The following is a 17,011-nucleotide window of genomic DNA, read 5'->3' as shown; positions in this document are numbered from 1 at the left end:
CTGGTTAATAATTCGATGCAACCAAAGAAAGTCAGAGCTTTATTATTTTGGCCGTTCTGTATATTATTGCGATGGTCTTGGGTTTATTCGGAAATTATCTGGTTGTATTTCTATTTATGAGGTAAGAGATGATTTTCAAAAACATAGTAATAGATTTGAAGTCCTAAAAATCAATTCAGATTTCAATGCTTTGACAGATAGGTTATATTAATTTGCTTAAACGTCATATATTTTTGCTGTTGTTAAAGTATCCACATTTTTTCGATAACTATTATCACCCTTTCGGTAGCATTGAACTAAATAAATGTGCTTTTTTTTTAAAAATTTTAATATATAATAGAAATATATGACGTTAATTAAGAAAATTCTTATCAAATGAACAATCTATTAAAAGAAATGAAAACGAAAACTATAATATAGTTAAATTGTCCACCATTAACAATCATTAGAAATTGGTATTTTTAGGAATAGAAGTCTTTAAGGACTCCAGCCAACACCTTATTAGTGAATTTAGCTGTCAGTGATGGTTTGATGATGTCAAAAATGCCGATATTTATTTATAATAGCTTTAACAGGGGACCTGCTCTTGGAGACTTAGGTAAACTCATTTGAAATATACACATAATTTGCTTTATTTATTCATTTTCTAGCTTGTAGACTCTATGGTTTTATTGGTGGACTAAGCGGAACTGCGTCGATAGTAACTCTAGCAGCCATTTCATTCGACAGATATTTTGTGATTGCATATCCATTGAGTAGAAAATATGCTGATATTCGTATTAAAACATCTGTGGTAAGTTATGTTCACATAAGCCTAGCCTAAGCACACATAGGCTCTTTCATAATAATTTATTCATTGGTGCTAATTAAATTTTAGGGGCATTTTTGTAACCACTAAATTTAAATATAAAATATTTTGTTATTTATTTTGTATCATTTTTATTTCATATTTTACCAAAAAGTTTGTCTGTGGCTATAAAGAACCTATTGTGGATTAAGTATATTAGTTTTTTATCCTCGATATCAAAACATTTGTAGTAATATCTAAACGCGACATGGCGACATGTTACCATGATTACCATTAAGTTCATTGAGCTAAATTTTATTGAACAACTCAAACCTTATCCTGTTCTCAATTGAGTAGGAGTATATGACGTGCTCCATAGTTTCTTCACTTATCCTGCAGAATCTGCACACATTCTGCACCATTTCTGCCAGAATTCAGGTTGGATCTAATCCAAGCCCACCAAGGGATAGAAGACAATGAAAAATTAAACGACCTAGCTAAAAAAGAAGCAAACTTTTGTTAAATTTTCTTGGCTTCTTTATGGTCCATGTTTCTAGCTTGTAGGTATCTCAAGTACTTATATTTCTCTACCTTCTCCATGCCCTCTTTAATTCCCTGTTTCTGAGATACAATACAGGGTGTCTAAAATAGTATATCTAATTTGGTGGGTGATTCTACATCAGTTGAAATTAAAACAAAACGTTCCTATGAACATATGGCCTCAAATTCTTCCCGAAGGAGTTACAGCCCTCGACAGGTTAAATAAAAATAATATATTTTGTTTAATTTTAAGAACATTGGAAACCAGTGTTGGCATGATTTAAATCATGTGATTTAAATAAAAAAAAAATATTTATTGAAACTTTATAATAAATCAAAAAATAACTGTAAAAGTTATAAAAATGTGCCCTAGAAAACTATAAAAAATATTTCTATAACAGATATAACAGAAAATAAATCCAAAAATAATTGTAAACGTTATAAAACTACATAAAAACATCTATTCATCAATTTAATTGTTAGACCGATCCTGTTGGAAACCATTTTTTTCTGAAGATTGGTACCCTTACACACATTTCAATGCCAAAGCGAATGGCGATCATGTAAAATTCCGTAACACCCCTAAAAGGGTATTTTCTATTAGGGTAGTGAGTACTTCAAGTGGTACTTGTTTTATCCTTATAGGTACAGTAACTTCAACAAATTACATAAAAGCTAGAGCTTTTTAACATAAAAAGGTGCTTTTCATTTAGTTCGAAACGATGAACGGTTTTCAAAATATTTGCGTTTAAAGGTTACGATGCATCAATTTTAGTATCAATGAAATAATAAAATGCAAAGAAATTTTAAATAAATTAATCTCCTGATTTAGCTAATACTAAAATCGATATATCAGAGTCTTTAAGAGCAACTTTTTTACAAAAAAATACTAGCTTCAATTCTCATTTGTTGAAATTACTATATCTATAACGCAAAAAGAAGTACCGCCACTCTCTACCCTAATGGAAAGTACCATTTCAGGGCTGTTAAGGAAATTTACTTTATCACTATTCGCTTTGGCATTAAAATTAGTGATGGGATCACTCGAGCGAAAATTCGCCCGAGTACTCGATTATTGAAATAACCGACATCGCTCGATTATGAACGAGCGATGCAAGGGACGAGTACCAAGCGACGAACGCAAGCGATCCTAGAATGAAATAAATTGAAATCCGATTTTAATGTGACCTACTCGATAAAAAGCCGAGCGAATTTTCTACATACCTTGCAGGTAGCAAATTTATACGACGCCGTATATATCTACCGAGTGCGTCTCAAAAGTGGCTCACCCTTATTACCTTTTTATGTTTTTAGATAAAAAAATGAGATTTGGTATGTTAGTATATAACATAAATTAGGATTGATTGACGTATTCAATTGTTTTCTGTCACTTCCTGATTCACTGGAAATGACTACAATTTTTGATTTTTAAATGACACCCTCGGAATTTTTTTTACTTTATTCGATAGAAAATGACATTCTAAATAGAATGACGTATCATATGTCAACTTTTGACATATTCGCTTAAAAACAAATTGTATTTTAAATTTCAATCTAGAGTGCCATGGTTGTGTTAAAAACACTAATTTTTAATCAAGGAGCCTGGAAAAATAAATTTGATCGTCTGTTGAACTATCTGAAATGTTTTTAGTGTCTCGCCCTGGCCGGTTAAAAGATGCCCAAATCGTATTTTTGATCATATCTCAATTTTTTTCAAATGGAACGAGGGTGGATCTTTAGCATATTTCGAAAAAGATTTTTTTTACGAATAATTTGATACCACTTGGTACTCCGAGTCAAATTGTCGTTATGAACCGCATGTTACAATTTCAAATAAACCATATGCGAAAATATCATAAGTTGACATGTGATATGTCATTCTATTCAGAGTGTCATTTTCTACCAAATAAAGTAAAAAAATACCGAGGGTGCGATTTAAAAATCAAAAGTTGCAGTCATTTCCGGTGAAACCGGAAGTGACCGAAAACAATTGAATATGTCAATCAATCCTAATTTATGTCATATACCGTATGATCGAAAAAAAACGGCGTCCAGTTGGCTGGGAAATGACGATCAATGACATTTCCCATATAAATTTACATATAAAATGACCATCGATCTTCATTTCATAGCCATCGTTGACGCCGTTTTTTCTCGATCATACGGTACTAACATACCAAATCTCGTTGTTTTATCTGAAAAAATAAAAAAGTTATAAGGATGATCCACTTTTGAGACGCACCCGGTATATTTATCCGTTGCGTATCTGAGAGACAAAATTTTACGACCTATATCGACAATGCTTCGAAATAAACTAAATCACTAATCAGGCGATCAAGCGAATCGCTCGCCGCTTATTACTTGCCGTTCATTATCGAAAGAATATTTGCCCTGCGCAGGCAGCTTACTGCTTGGCACTTGGCGTGACTTGGCGTTAACGAGTACTTACAACGTGCGACGGACAAAAAACCGTATTTTTAAATACGAGCGATATTTCGCTCGAGTGATCACTCGGTTATTGCAATCGCTTGATACTCGAGTACTCGATTATTGAACTGAATCGGTTTTTCCCATCACTAATTAAAATGTGTGTAAGACTACCAAATTTCTAGAAAAACGGTTTACCAATGTTCTTAAAAATAAACAAAATATAGCATTTTTCTTTACCTTTTCGAGGGCTGTAACTTCTTCGGGAAGCATTTTAGGGCATAAATTCATAGGAACTTTTTGTTGTATTTTTTCTCTGCAGAATCACCCACCTAAGTTAGATACACTATTTTTTGACACCCTTTATAACCATCCTGTTGGACCTATCGACCTTTCTCCATACTACTAATTTTGCACTTGCCGAGTACCAAATTTCATCTGGATGTCTGTGCTGGACTTTTCCACACAATCTAGTAGGCTGTGTAAATTAGTTTTTTAAGTAAGAAACTGTCTCCTCAATGAGCACTTCAGTAGATTGAAGCTAAGAAACAACGGCGAATGCAGATATCTGGGGTAAATGGTAGACGACAACCGTTCGTGTCATAAAATTTTGTAAAATTGTCTCAGATACTGCCTTTTGTCAAACGTATACAGTCTACATTCTACATGACCTTGATATTTTCTATTTCGCCCTTTAACAGGTATAGTCTCTAGTATTGGTTCTTTCAAGAATGACGCACCTCAATCATTTGTTGATCGTAGTAATATGGTTATGGTTAGGAAAACGTTTGTTCTAAAATAAAAAAGTTCATTTTGTAGATTTGTGTATTTTATATTTTAAGCCAAATGTTTCACTTTGAATTCAATTTTTCAAAACTTTAAAATTTTGACATGACTGATGTAAGATTTAAGTAAATTTTTGGACCTAATTTGAGTCAGGCATTGGTAATACTTTTTGGTTTGAGTTAGAAAGATCAGAATTTTTTATAACATTTTGAAACTTGAGCTAAATTTATGTTTCTTAATTAGAGACAGTTACAGTTACTCTACAAAATCGAGATTTAGGTAGCTTAATAGTTTAACAGTGTTTTGTTTTGACATTTTCAGATTGGATCTTGGATATACGCTACTGTTTTTTCATCAATCCAACTTTTCGATATAGGATTTGGCAAGTACCAATACGAGGGATATTTAGTCAGTTGCAGTTTCGACTACCTAACTGACAACTCAGCTATAAAAATCTTCATTATCGTCTTTTGCGTCGCCGCTTGGGTTTTACCATTTCATTTGATCACGTTTAGTTACATAAAAATTCTGCAGGTGGTGGTACAAAAGTCATTTGGGTCACCAACTAAGAAAGAATCGTTTAGGTAAGAATGAAGTATTGAATCAAAAGAATAAGAAAGGGGTATATTAGCAAACTTGCAGGGATTACTATTTTTCAAGTCGCTTTCTAAAACAATAATCTCTTTGTAATTCAAGTTTCATGACAATATTTTTTTTCTTATATATTGGCTTACCTGCTCTTATACCTCTTTATTTTGTTTACTTATTAGAATAGAATTCAAAAATCTTTTTCCTCAATAAATTTATAATATTTTCAACAAAGCAACGTAAAATAGTTTTATTGCAAATTCTATAGAGCGATCAACAATGAATGAAGTTGGCAATCATTTTAAGAAGTTTGAATATTTATCGGCTATTATCCGAACTATTATCACTAGCCTGAAAATAAACCAGAAATTAAATAATATGATTAGTTTTTTGACAAAATTCGTTTTCCATAATAATGCCAGATTAATCAAAACGAGATGAGAAATCTCGTTTGCTGATGAGAAAGAGAAAGCTTGAAGAGAAAGAGAAAGCTCGTTTGCTGATGAGAAAAAGAGATGAGAAAGCTCTCTGTAGAAGTGGGCCGACTAAACCTTGCAGTGAAGCTGGAGGGAAACTCCCTACCTACACTGGAAACATTAACATTGCAAGTTTCAAGGGACCAACCCCTATCCGAACCTAACCCCAAAGGGAACTACAGAAGAGGCAAATGACATTTGCTCGAGACATTGCTCTCCACAAGTGGCACATAAGCCACCATCTCCTCTAGTAAGGGTCGGGAGCCTACTTCTAGACCCAACAGGCTGCACAAGCTGCTACCATTCCCTCTACCAGGCCTGGGTCAACCAGGCAGACTAGAAGACCCGCTGAGAGCTCAGCAAAGCAGATTACCGAGAAATCGCAACCTACTCGACGAAGGATTTGCCGCAGAGGAAGCAAAAGCGAAAACACTTCTCGAAAAAGGGCAGAGAACCAAAGAACCAAGGAACAGCCTGGCTCATCTCCATCAAAGTGCAAGAGAGAGATCGAGAACCTCTCACCTCTGCTTCGGCAAGAAAAAAAAGCGACGATGGAAAGCCGTCCAATGTAAGGACATCGACTTGGCGAGCCATCAATTCGAGGGAGGAGGGCCATGTCAGGTCCTCACAATAGGAACTAACAAAGAGTTGGCTCAGACTTGGATCAAATCCAAGGAGGCAATAGAGAAAAAGGAATATATCCTCTATTATCGATTCGGGACAACACCGGTATCAGGTCTAAGGAGAGACCAAGTTAAAGAGGTGGAGAAAATGGAGACAGATCCTCCAGCCTCCATCTCACGGGTACCTCAGCCGGAGACAAACCCCAGCCATGAAAGGGTGTATACCCTCGGGCGAGGTAGATAGGTACTCCGTGGAGAAAGAGCATCTGTTGTCAGAGGAGGATGAGAAATACCCTATCCCTCCTACAATAGGAAAATCACTATATATGATGGGTTATGGACTATATGATGAGTTAAAAAACTCAAGAAGGGAGACGCAATAGACATTTAAGGTCGCGTAATTAATCACCTCCAACTCATTCTATATTCTTGTAAGGTATAAACTAAGTTTATTTCAAATAAAGATTTGTTAGAAGATATCCAATATACAATCAAATATATTAGAAATTAACAGTAAGAACTTCTACAGATTTTTGGAAATTTAAAAGGCAAAATCTACTTTTATGAGCTTATCATATTGTTTTGTAATGGTTAAAAGTTACTTCGCCAACTACGTTCAATTCATAACCTTGTTTTGAAAGCCAGAATGAAGATTAGCTGTGATTATGTAAATATTACTTTTCCATGTTATGGCAATTTTGAACGTTTTCCACATTATTGAAATGATATTATCCTATTTCATTGTTCATTGTTGATGACTCCGTACAATTTAATACATTTTAAATATTATACCTTTTACCTATATTTGGCAATTTTCAGACATGTAAGGGAAGAAACCAGAAGAAAACAAGAAATCAAACTAGCCCTAACCATCCTAGCTATGATATTTCTCTGGGTCTTCTCATGGACGCCATATTCAGTAATATCTCTCTTAGGTATATCTGGTAACAAACACCTGATAACACCAATATCCTCCATGATACCAGCTTTATTTTGCAAAACGGCCAGTGCCATCGATCCATACGTCTACGCTATTTCCCATCCAAAATTCAGAGAACAAATCCTAAAACTCTTTTCCAAAAAAGACACCATGAAAAAACGTCAAAAAGTTTGGTATTCTAGAAGTAGTAAACGAACTCAGGTACAGTCAAGGGATACCAGTATTGATAATGTCGAAGAAGAGTTTATAGATGTTGAGATGCATCGTTCGGAAGAAAAACGAATATGTTCTGGGAAAGGCATGAATGAAGAGGAGTTAAAACGTCACGAATGTGACTTTGAACCACCAAACTCGTCGTATATGTTGTGCTTTAAGCCGAGTTTTAGTAATAGGCCTTCTAGTTTGAGGAAATTATCGAGAAGATTTTCAACGTTTAATACACAAAAATGTAGTGAAGTAGAGTAGTGTAAATTGATTAAACTCTTCTTCGGACGTAATAATCAGAAAATGTAATGTACAGGGTGATTTAAACTTGGCATCTTGGACTATACTAGAAAATAAAAATATATATCCTAAGTTGGTCCGTGAGTTAGAAAAAATAGATAATAAATTGTTTAAACATATATTTCTAATTTCAATTATTATAACCAAGAGGTTTAGTTTTGTCACAATTAGGATTTAAAAAAATTATCTTCAAAGAAATAGTTAACTATAAGTTAGTTGTATAACAATATAAGATACCACTACACATAACTGTATCCTTATTTACATTTTTTGTAATGATAGAAGACGTCATGTTTGAATCACCCTAGGGTATACTCATTGTATACTATTGTGCCCCGCTGTGAATTAAATGTTAGGAAAAATATTTTAGATGTTTTACTTTTAAAAGTAAAATGATTTTATTGTATTAGCGTTGATTGATAGACTTGGGAAGATACGCAACCTAATGGACTAATTCGTTACAAGGCTGATTTGATTTCCCCCTACGTCTCAAGTGCTGTACGGTGGGGACACCAATCGTTCTGCGGTCAACGCATAAAACGCTTATTTTCCGAAAGCATTCCGAAGACGGTGTGGAGTGTGGACCTGAAAACGACAGTGTGGCCATATTAAAATGAGTAATATCTGTAATACGTTGGACGAAAATATCTTTGGATGAAAAATCCGCGTTTATGTATTGAAAGTTTATTCGTGCTAAACATAGGGTAAACAACAAAAATAAAAATTCGTTTTTAGGTACTGAATATGTTGTATGATCGAAAAAAGTGGTTTAGTAGGCTTGGAATTGACTATTATAGACATTTACTATAATATTTTACATATCAAATAACAGCGACCTTCATTTCCAAACCAACTCTGGCACCGTCCTTTGTTTAATCATATAGTATTATATTAAATTGTTTAATGATAGAAAATCCATAAATCTACGGATTAATCGGTAGTTTTGGCAACACTGTATCCGGCAACCACTCACTCTGTCGACTGGAAGCAGAACTACGCGCAGCGGCTACTACGAATCAGCGCGCAGCGGCGCAGAGCTAAACTAAATCTCGGAATTCTCGGACAGGCTGATGGTAACGCCAACTACATCTCGGACAGGTATTGTGTCACGAAATCGCCCATAAGGTTGTGCATCTTTTTATTTCTAGAGAAAGAAAAATATGGAGAATGTTTTTAAACATTTTGTACATTCTTATATTTAAAAATGAATTTAGAACACAAATGTAGTATAAAGTAAGCTAATTAAATGTTCTCTATAGAAAGGAATTATTATGTTTAGTTATGTATTATTTATTTATTAGAATAACCTATTTTGTAGTCTTTGCCGTAATATTTCAATAAAAATACATATATTTAGTAGGAGTCTTTAGTGTTACATTAAGATTTTACCACAGCCTATTCCTTAGACAGTCAGTCGATTTAAGATCATTTATATATAGCTCATATTTATACACAGCCGGACCTAGAGGAACTCATTAAAATACTAGTTGACGGGAATCTATTCAGTCGACAGATCCGAGATATAATACAAGGCGACGACGACGGATTCGGTCTTGTCTATTGCCAGAGTCGGCGTATTTACCATAGAAAATTGTCATGGATACTGTTTTTGATTTTTAGTTTGTTCTTTAAATACTTTATGGGAATTTTATAAAACGAAGTAGATATTCTGAATTTTTAGACAAAAACACAAAGCTTGAAGCGAGGAAAAATGCAATTTTTCGTAAAATTTTCGTATTATTTGCTCCAATTGATCTGTGATATAGTTTTTTAAACTCTGATTTGAGTTTCTTTTTCAACTTTTTTTATCTGCGATAAAACTTATCGCAGGTAACGATGGCAATTTTTCGTAAAATTTTCGTATGATTTGCTCCAATTGATCTGTGATATAGTTTTTTAAACTCTGATTTGAGTTTCTTTTTCAACTTTTTTTATCTGCGATAAAACTTATCTATATGGTTTTAACATACTCAATTACACGTCTCGTTATATTTCGTGCATTATAAAAATTAAACAGATCATACTGTGAATAGTTCTGACTGACAACGAAACCCATTAGCAAACAACAGGGATAACAATGTTAGTCATTGTGAACTAAAGACCTAGTTCAAGGAACTATTCTTCTGGAGGAACTAAAACTAAAAAACTATTTCCTCCCAAGGAACTAAAATTCCCACCTCTAACCCGGGCCACTACACGTCGTACGCGAGGACTTAGACGTTCATAGGAACTTTTTGTTTTATTTTTATCTGTAGAATCACCCACCCAGGTTCGATACCCTATTTTTTTTGACACCCTATACAAATTTATATCTGAATATCTTAAAAAAGATTATTCGTTATCATCACTTTTTAGACAACAATTTGGTTTTCTTTCCTACACAAGTTCCAGAAAAGCAACGAGAAAGATTAGCACGTCAAAAGAAGATGACAATTATTTCAATTTTAGCAACATTTTTTTAATTTTTAAAATAAAATATTATACTTGCTCTTTTTGATAATAATAATGCTGTGGTTGTTTCAAAATGTCATACATCAGGAGTCCGAAAATGATTTTTTTGTTGTTCAATTCTTTTCATTTTTGTCAGTGCAAACTTGTTTGTCTTTTGAATCATATTACAAAAATATAGTCTTACATAAATACTTCTAAGAAATTAATAATAATACAATAACAAAGCACAAACACAAACAACTTCATTTACGAATGTATTACCTATATTCTTTTAAGGAAATAGTAAGCGAAGTGTGAAATTGTGCGAAATAAATTGTGGAATACATATACCTACATTTAATTTAGAATAACTACATCTTGGTACTAACTATTCGTACATTAATTGATCAGCTAGTTTTTCATTTATGAATTAATGAGAAAAAAAAAACAAATATAACAATGGATTTACTTCACAGCGTAAACGTATACCGGGTGGTGCATCGTCGTGGGAAACATAGGAAAACGCAAGCAAATTTTGAACTGTCTAAATATTGGTTCATTTTACAGTTCTCCTGTTGATTTTACAGCGATATCGTAGTTATAGGTTTTTCAGTGATATCGTAAATAGCTTTCGAGGGCTGTAACTTCTTCGGGAAACATTTTAGGGCATATGTTCATAGGCACTTTTTGTTTTATTTTTATCTGTAGAATCAACCGCCGAAGTTAGATATCCTTTTGACACCCTGTATAAATATGAGTTGAAATAGTTGATTTTGACCTATAGGCCAGTCGCCAAGTATTAAAAAATAGCTTATGGCGGGAGCAAATCTGGACAAGCCGGACATAGAATAAATTTTATTTTGTTTAGTTTAGTGTAAGGAACCACGTGTTAAATTTGCACCACCACCAAAGCCCGGATTTGGCCGCCATCTTGGAAAAAGTGGCTAAAATTTGGTTTATTTTTCATTATTTGTCAATAGCTCGATTTATATCAACTTTAGTGCAAAAAATGTACCAAACCAAAATTTAAGAAGAGGAAAAACTCTATAAAAAACGTTCTATGCACATTTTCCGTGCGACGACCCGTTTTCAAGTTATCTCGGTTTAAACACGCTAAATATATTATAAGCAGGTATTATTTCCTCAAATTTTTTTTCCTCTATTATTAAAATTGCTTTATCACCGGAAATTTATTTTGATGAAAAAATGACGGCAACAGTGTCTCAGCGAAAATTCTTGTCAAATGAGAGGAACAAATGTCGAATAATATCAATGATATGTAATCGTTTGACGAACGAGGGCTTCCGAGTCAAGACTGATGAAGATGTTGATGAGGTCAACACTGCAATTGAAGAATCAAATCACAATGAAACGGTAATTATAGTCGACGAAGACACCGATTTACTTGTAATTCTTACTGCCTTAAATGGGTCTCGGTCATCTATTTATTTTCTAAAGCCAGGCAAGGGAAAGTCGCAAAGTAGAACATATGCACCCCATAATATGAATCTAGATGCTTCAGTTATGGACAACTTTTCATTTCTCCACGCATTTAGTGACTACGACACCACATCCGCTTTATATAGACAAAAAAAATGAAATTCGTTAAAGTTTTACAGAAAGAAAAAGAATTACCAAACCTCGCATCATTACCACCGACCAAAGACGCAGATCGCTTGCACTCCTTCCGTACGTACAGTCAGGTACACCTATGGTATAGGAATGAAAAATCACCTCTGGATTGGGGATGGAAAAATTCAAAAAATGGGATGCTGCCCATTGCTACTTCCCAAGATGCAGCTCCCCAAGAATTATTAAATCTGATTTCATGTAAATGTGCCAAAGTTTGTAATATATCTTGTAGTTGCCGCAAAGCAGGTTTGCGTTGCTCGGTAGTGTGTGCACTTTGTCAGCGCAAATCATGTTCGAATAGTTTGGAGATGGCAAAATTAGACGAAGATGAGTACGAGGACAATTTTCCTCTCGATAAAGATCAACGAAAAGAATATTCTGCACCTTATGAACCAGATCCGGAATATGATACAGATGTGGAAGACATTCAGGAAGATTATATTGAACAGCCAGTAACATCAAAAAAACGAAGGAACTCTGATGAACCTTCCACCTCAAAAGAAATCTAAGTTGACGACATGTGAATTAGGCCTATTGGAAATAGGGAGACCATTCAAAATAAAACGTGCCGGGTACTTTACCTCAAGGCAGCTCCCTGAGAAATAAGGCGGTTAAACTTGATTTTCCACCAGTCGCGCAACAATAAAAATTTAGTCCGTTATTGCGGTCATAATGCAAATTCATTCCATTATGACCGCGACAGCAGGCTACTGCCAACCAGAAGCAAACAAGTCTTTAGGCTTTATGTCTCGGGGTGCCGCTCAAGGTGGTGTGGAAACAAGTACAGTTAACCCCGGATATATTGAACACATACATTATATCAAACTTTAATTTTGTTTTCGTAAAATTCGATACTTTGGGTAGTCGCACGAAAAAACCTCATACAACATTTTTTATAGAGTTTTTGCTCTTCTTTAATTTTGGTTTCTACATATTTTGCATTAAAGTTGATGGAAATCGAGTTATTGACAAATAATGAAAAATTAACCAAATTTTATACGTGCTTCTCGACACCAAACTAAACAAAATAAAACTAGCTTGTGCGGATTTGTTCCCGCCATCGATACACTTGAAGTATAAGCTTGGCTATGGCAAGATAAACAGCGATTTGTACGAGCTCACGGTTTAGTTGGCATTTTAACGGTTGTTTTGATGTTTGTTCCTTGGAAGTTGAATAGAAATAGAAGGTAAAGTTGACAGGCCTAAGGAAGAAAAAAGTTGAATACCTGGTTTGATTGCATTAGTTGAATATTTGCTTCGTTAATATATTCGAGATTCCGAGGTTGCCAGATCTTCATTTGGATTCAACATGAGTAAAGCAACTAGAAGTGCGTCAGTATCCAATCCCCATGATGATAACCAACTAGAGACGATAATAACTAAGCTCGTCCCAAAATTGAATCAAAGAATTGAGAATCAGTTGGAAAACTTAGGTAACAGATTTGAAAAAATAGAAAACAGTGTTGGGAGTATTATGGAAAAACTTAATACAATAGAAAGTATGACCCAGTCCAATAGACAGTCTATAATAAAGATGGAAGGAAGAATGGATAACCTCGAATATAAAATCAGACAAAATTCTTTAAGAGTTGTTGGTTTGGAAGATGGTTCGGACGAAAACTTAGTGTCTAAAATGCTTACCCTACTCAATGATACTGTAAGGGTGTAATGTTGTTTGCAACAAATTAACAATGTTTATAGAATGGGTAAAATGGAAATTGGGAAATCAAGAGTAACAATAGTTTCATTCACATCAGTCTTAAAACGCAATGAAGTTTTTAATAACAGAAGAAATCTTAAGGGTACAGGCATTTACATTAACGAGGACCTGACAGCAAAGCAACATCAACTATTGCTGGCGGCAAGAAGGAAATATGGCATGAAAAATGCATGGTCGACATATGGAAGAATTTTGGTTAATGATGGCAACAGCGTACAAGCGTTTAAGGAGACAGACAATGTTTAAAATCCATGTTGGCTTTTTTGCGAAATACATATATCCTTTTTTTTTCTCTACCAGCACTGGTGTCTATTTTTAAAATTTATTTTAATGTGAATATATATTTAATACCTTGGAATATTTTTACTCTCTTTTTTGCGTTTACAATGTATGATTACTAATAACTAATTGAAATTAATATTTTTTTTACATATACATATATATTTGTCTGCGTATAGGTACCTGCAATGGACTAGAGTACGTGATAGTACTATTGTGATTCTTTAACTATAAAATTTTCATTTTTTCTGGCTGTAGAGAATTTATTCGACAACAAATGTTAGATATTTCTTTTTTGTTTCTATGGTCTGATTGCTAAAAAAACAATATAAGATAGAATATTTTTACTTCGTTATAAGTTCATCAGATATGCACCTACTAATATAGACTGATTTTTTCTCTCGTTTTATTACCTTGTTTTTGATTATACCGTTGTATGCTTGATTTATTTTTTTTTAATCTAATGTCTGATGGGCTCGTATTTATTCGCTGAACGAGAATTATATCTCATTATTGTAGATCTATTTCTTTTTTAAATTTTCTGTGCACATTACCTTTGTTTAGCGTTTTTATATGGCTTCAGCGAGCAGTAATAAAAATAAATTTTATTTTTCTCATTTTGATATAAGATCACTATGTTCAGATTTCGACAGTTTTTCTGATTATGTGGCGGCAGAGGCGTTGGATATTTATGGTCTCTCGGAAACATGGTTGAGTGAGCCATTGAGGAGCAACAATTTTAAAATACATAACTATAATCTCGTTCGCAAAGACAGAGATGGCTGTGGTGGCGGAGTGGCATTTTATGTTGTCAATTCTTTAAAATTTCAGGTAATCGATACACCTGCCCAGCAGAGTGCCCTGGAACAACTTTGGATACGTACTAAAATAAATGGTAAAATTATTTGCTTCGAGACATTATACCGACCCCCTATGGCCAATTTGGCATCTTCTCTGGATGATCTGGAGAATGCCATTGTTAGTTTTTTACCTGATTGCGATGTTGTCATGTTTGGCGGAATGTGGATATGTTGGAAGCGGGAAGCCCTGGGTGCTCTGCCATTAATCAATTCTTCAATAAATATAATTTAACGCAATTAGTGCAGTCGCCCACTCGTATTTTTCAATTCGGGGGTAAATTAATTGATGTTTTGGTCACATCTAACCCAAAACTAATAGTAGATGTGCAGGTTATTAATATGGATAGTATATCTGACCATCATCTAGTATTAACAGATTTAGATCTTCAAAAAACTCGCGTGCCCATTTCCTATCGCACTTATCGTGACTATTCACATTTTGTGCTTACAGATTTTGTGAATGATCTTTTTAACGTGAACTGGCAAAACATATTTAATATGACTAATATTGATCAGATGATTACTTTTTTCGAAAAAATATAACAGACGTATTTAATATACATGCACAACTTAAAACATCTAGGTTTTCTAAACCCCCCGCTCCCTGGATTACCGATATTATCAAATTTATGATGAAGCTGCGCCAGAAGGCTCTCACAAGATATAAAAAGTTAAAAACTGATACCTCTCTATATGAATACAAGCAGCTTCGTAATCTGGTAATAAGTGCTGTACGGAACGAAAAAAAGCTTATCTTGAATATAAATTTAGACTAGATCTTGCTTCTTTTTTGAAAACTTTAAATTACCTTTTTAGCGTTAACGTAATATTACTTCTAAAAGCTCCGATGCGTCTGCCTTGCTCCAGACCTCTGATGCGGCTGATCAGCTTAATTCTTTTTTCATTAGCAGCATTCCTCAAATAGGAGTGAGTGCACTGACAAATAATAATCAGTTTATAGATAAATATTCTAATAAAATTCATCCAAATGTCCACAATGCTTTTAAATTTGAAGAAGTTAATGAAGCTGAAGTTGAAAGAATCATATCTTCAATTAAAACATCTTCTGTTGGCTCTGATGGCATCGACATAAAAATGATTACTTTATTGATTCCATATTTGACACCCTACATAACCTATATCATTAATAAAGCTCTTTCTTCAAACACATTTCCATTAAGCTGGAAAATGGCAGATGTAATACCGGTGCCAAAAAATGACGTTCCTAGTGAACTTTCTCATTATCGTCTTATAAGTATTCTACCCATTTTCTCTAAAATATTAGAACGAATTATGTTTACACAACAATGAATTTGTTCGAAATAATTCTAATACCCATGACACAATCTGGGTTTCGAGCGCGGCATGGCACAACAATAGCGCTCTTGCATGTTTAATGATGATATTTTCGTTGTTAGACAGTGGAAATGTGACTGCACTTGTACTGTTGGACTACAGTAAAGCGTTTGATACCCCTTAGTCATGGTACTTCTCACCAAGCTAAAATATTTTTGGTCTCCATGATTCCGCTCTTATACTTCTTAATAATTATTTAAGTAATAGGAAACAACGAAAATTGCAGCTGGCATTTACATTTTCTAGTACTCAGATGTCAACCAGGGTGTCCACAGGGCTCAGTATACTAGGACTATATTATTTTCTTTGTACACCTGCGACTTTAGTGAATTTTAACTGTTTGTAAATCTCATCAATACGCTGACGACACCCAAACATACCACTCTTTTTCAATTATCTAATGTCGTAAAGCCTTAGAAATATTAATTCAGATCTTGATACGATTGTAAAGGGTGTCTAAATCTCACAAACTGGTACTCAATGGAAACAAAATCGAAATTGTTATTTGGCATGCCCTGATCATCAATGTATGCAAGTTATTATTGATGGCACACTAGTTGTACCTTCAAGCTGTGAAAAAAACTTAGGCATATTATTGGATAACCAACTTAAATTTGAAAATCATGTGTCCAGCGTTCTGCAAAAAGCTTATTATAAATTAAAAAGTACTTTTACATACATGCAAAATATTCTATCTACTGATATTAAATAAAAAGTCAACTAATTCTTTGGTGTTATCTATGATCTTCCTATAGTGATGTTTATTCTGGCCAGCCATTACACAAAAGAAATGGGCTCATAGCCTACAAAAGCTTCAAAATGCCTGCTTCGTTTAGTTTTTGGCAAAAGAAAAATTTGACCATGTCACCCCCATTGTTAGAGGCGTCCAACTGGTTAACATTGAACGAACGATTCAATGTCACTTAGCTACTCTTGTTTATAAAGTTCGTCACAGTCAACTCTAAATATTTGTATGACAAATTAATTACTAATAATATTATCCACGGTCGGGCAACACGTAACTCCCGAAATTTTGTTGTACCTAAACATAGAGACACTTCCA

At 34.1% G+C, this 17,011-nt stretch overlaps 1 protein-coding gene across 1 annotated transcript; it reads left to right on the top strand.

The window, feature by feature from the left end:
- The first annotated feature begins 128 nt into the window (after window positions 1–128).
- Window positions 129–8,989, top strand: LOC115881342 (opsin, ultraviolet-sensitive-like). The gene is made up of 5 exons (XM_030898787.1): window positions 129–146; window positions 472–598; window positions 651–793; window positions 4,862–5,124; window positions 7,047–8,989. The coding sequence occupies exons 1-5, from the start codon at window positions 129–131 to the stop codon at window positions 7,630–7,632; spliced, it is 1,137 nt and encodes a 378-aa protein (XP_030754647.1). The 3' UTR covers window positions 7,633–8,989.
- Window positions 8,990–17,011: the final 8,022 nt, after the last annotated feature.

The sequence above is a fragment of the Sitophilus oryzae genome, unplaced genomic scaffold (assembly GCF_002938485.1).
Source record: "Sitophilus oryzae breed Bouriz unplaced genomic scaffold, Soryzae_2.0 scaffold_1716_pilon_pilon, whole genome shotgun sequence".
Classification (NCBI taxonomy): Eukaryota; Metazoa; Arthropoda; class Insecta; order Coleoptera; family Curculionidae; genus Sitophilus; species Sitophilus oryzae.
The sequence above is the reverse complement of the archived record's forward strand: the minus strand, read 5'-3'. Positions and strand labels throughout refer to the sequence as shown.

Bases quoted from the DNA above. Each gene is read 5' to 3' on its own strand.
- LOC115881342 (XM_030898787.1), top strand. The intron at 599-650 runs GTAAACTCATTT...TTCATTTTCTAG, and splicing joins ACCTGCTCTTGGAGACTTAG to CTTGTAGACTCTATGGTTTT. The intron at 794-4,861 runs GTAAGTTATGTT...TGACATTTTCAG, and splicing joins TTCGTATTAAAACATCTGTG to ATTGGATCTTGGATATACGC.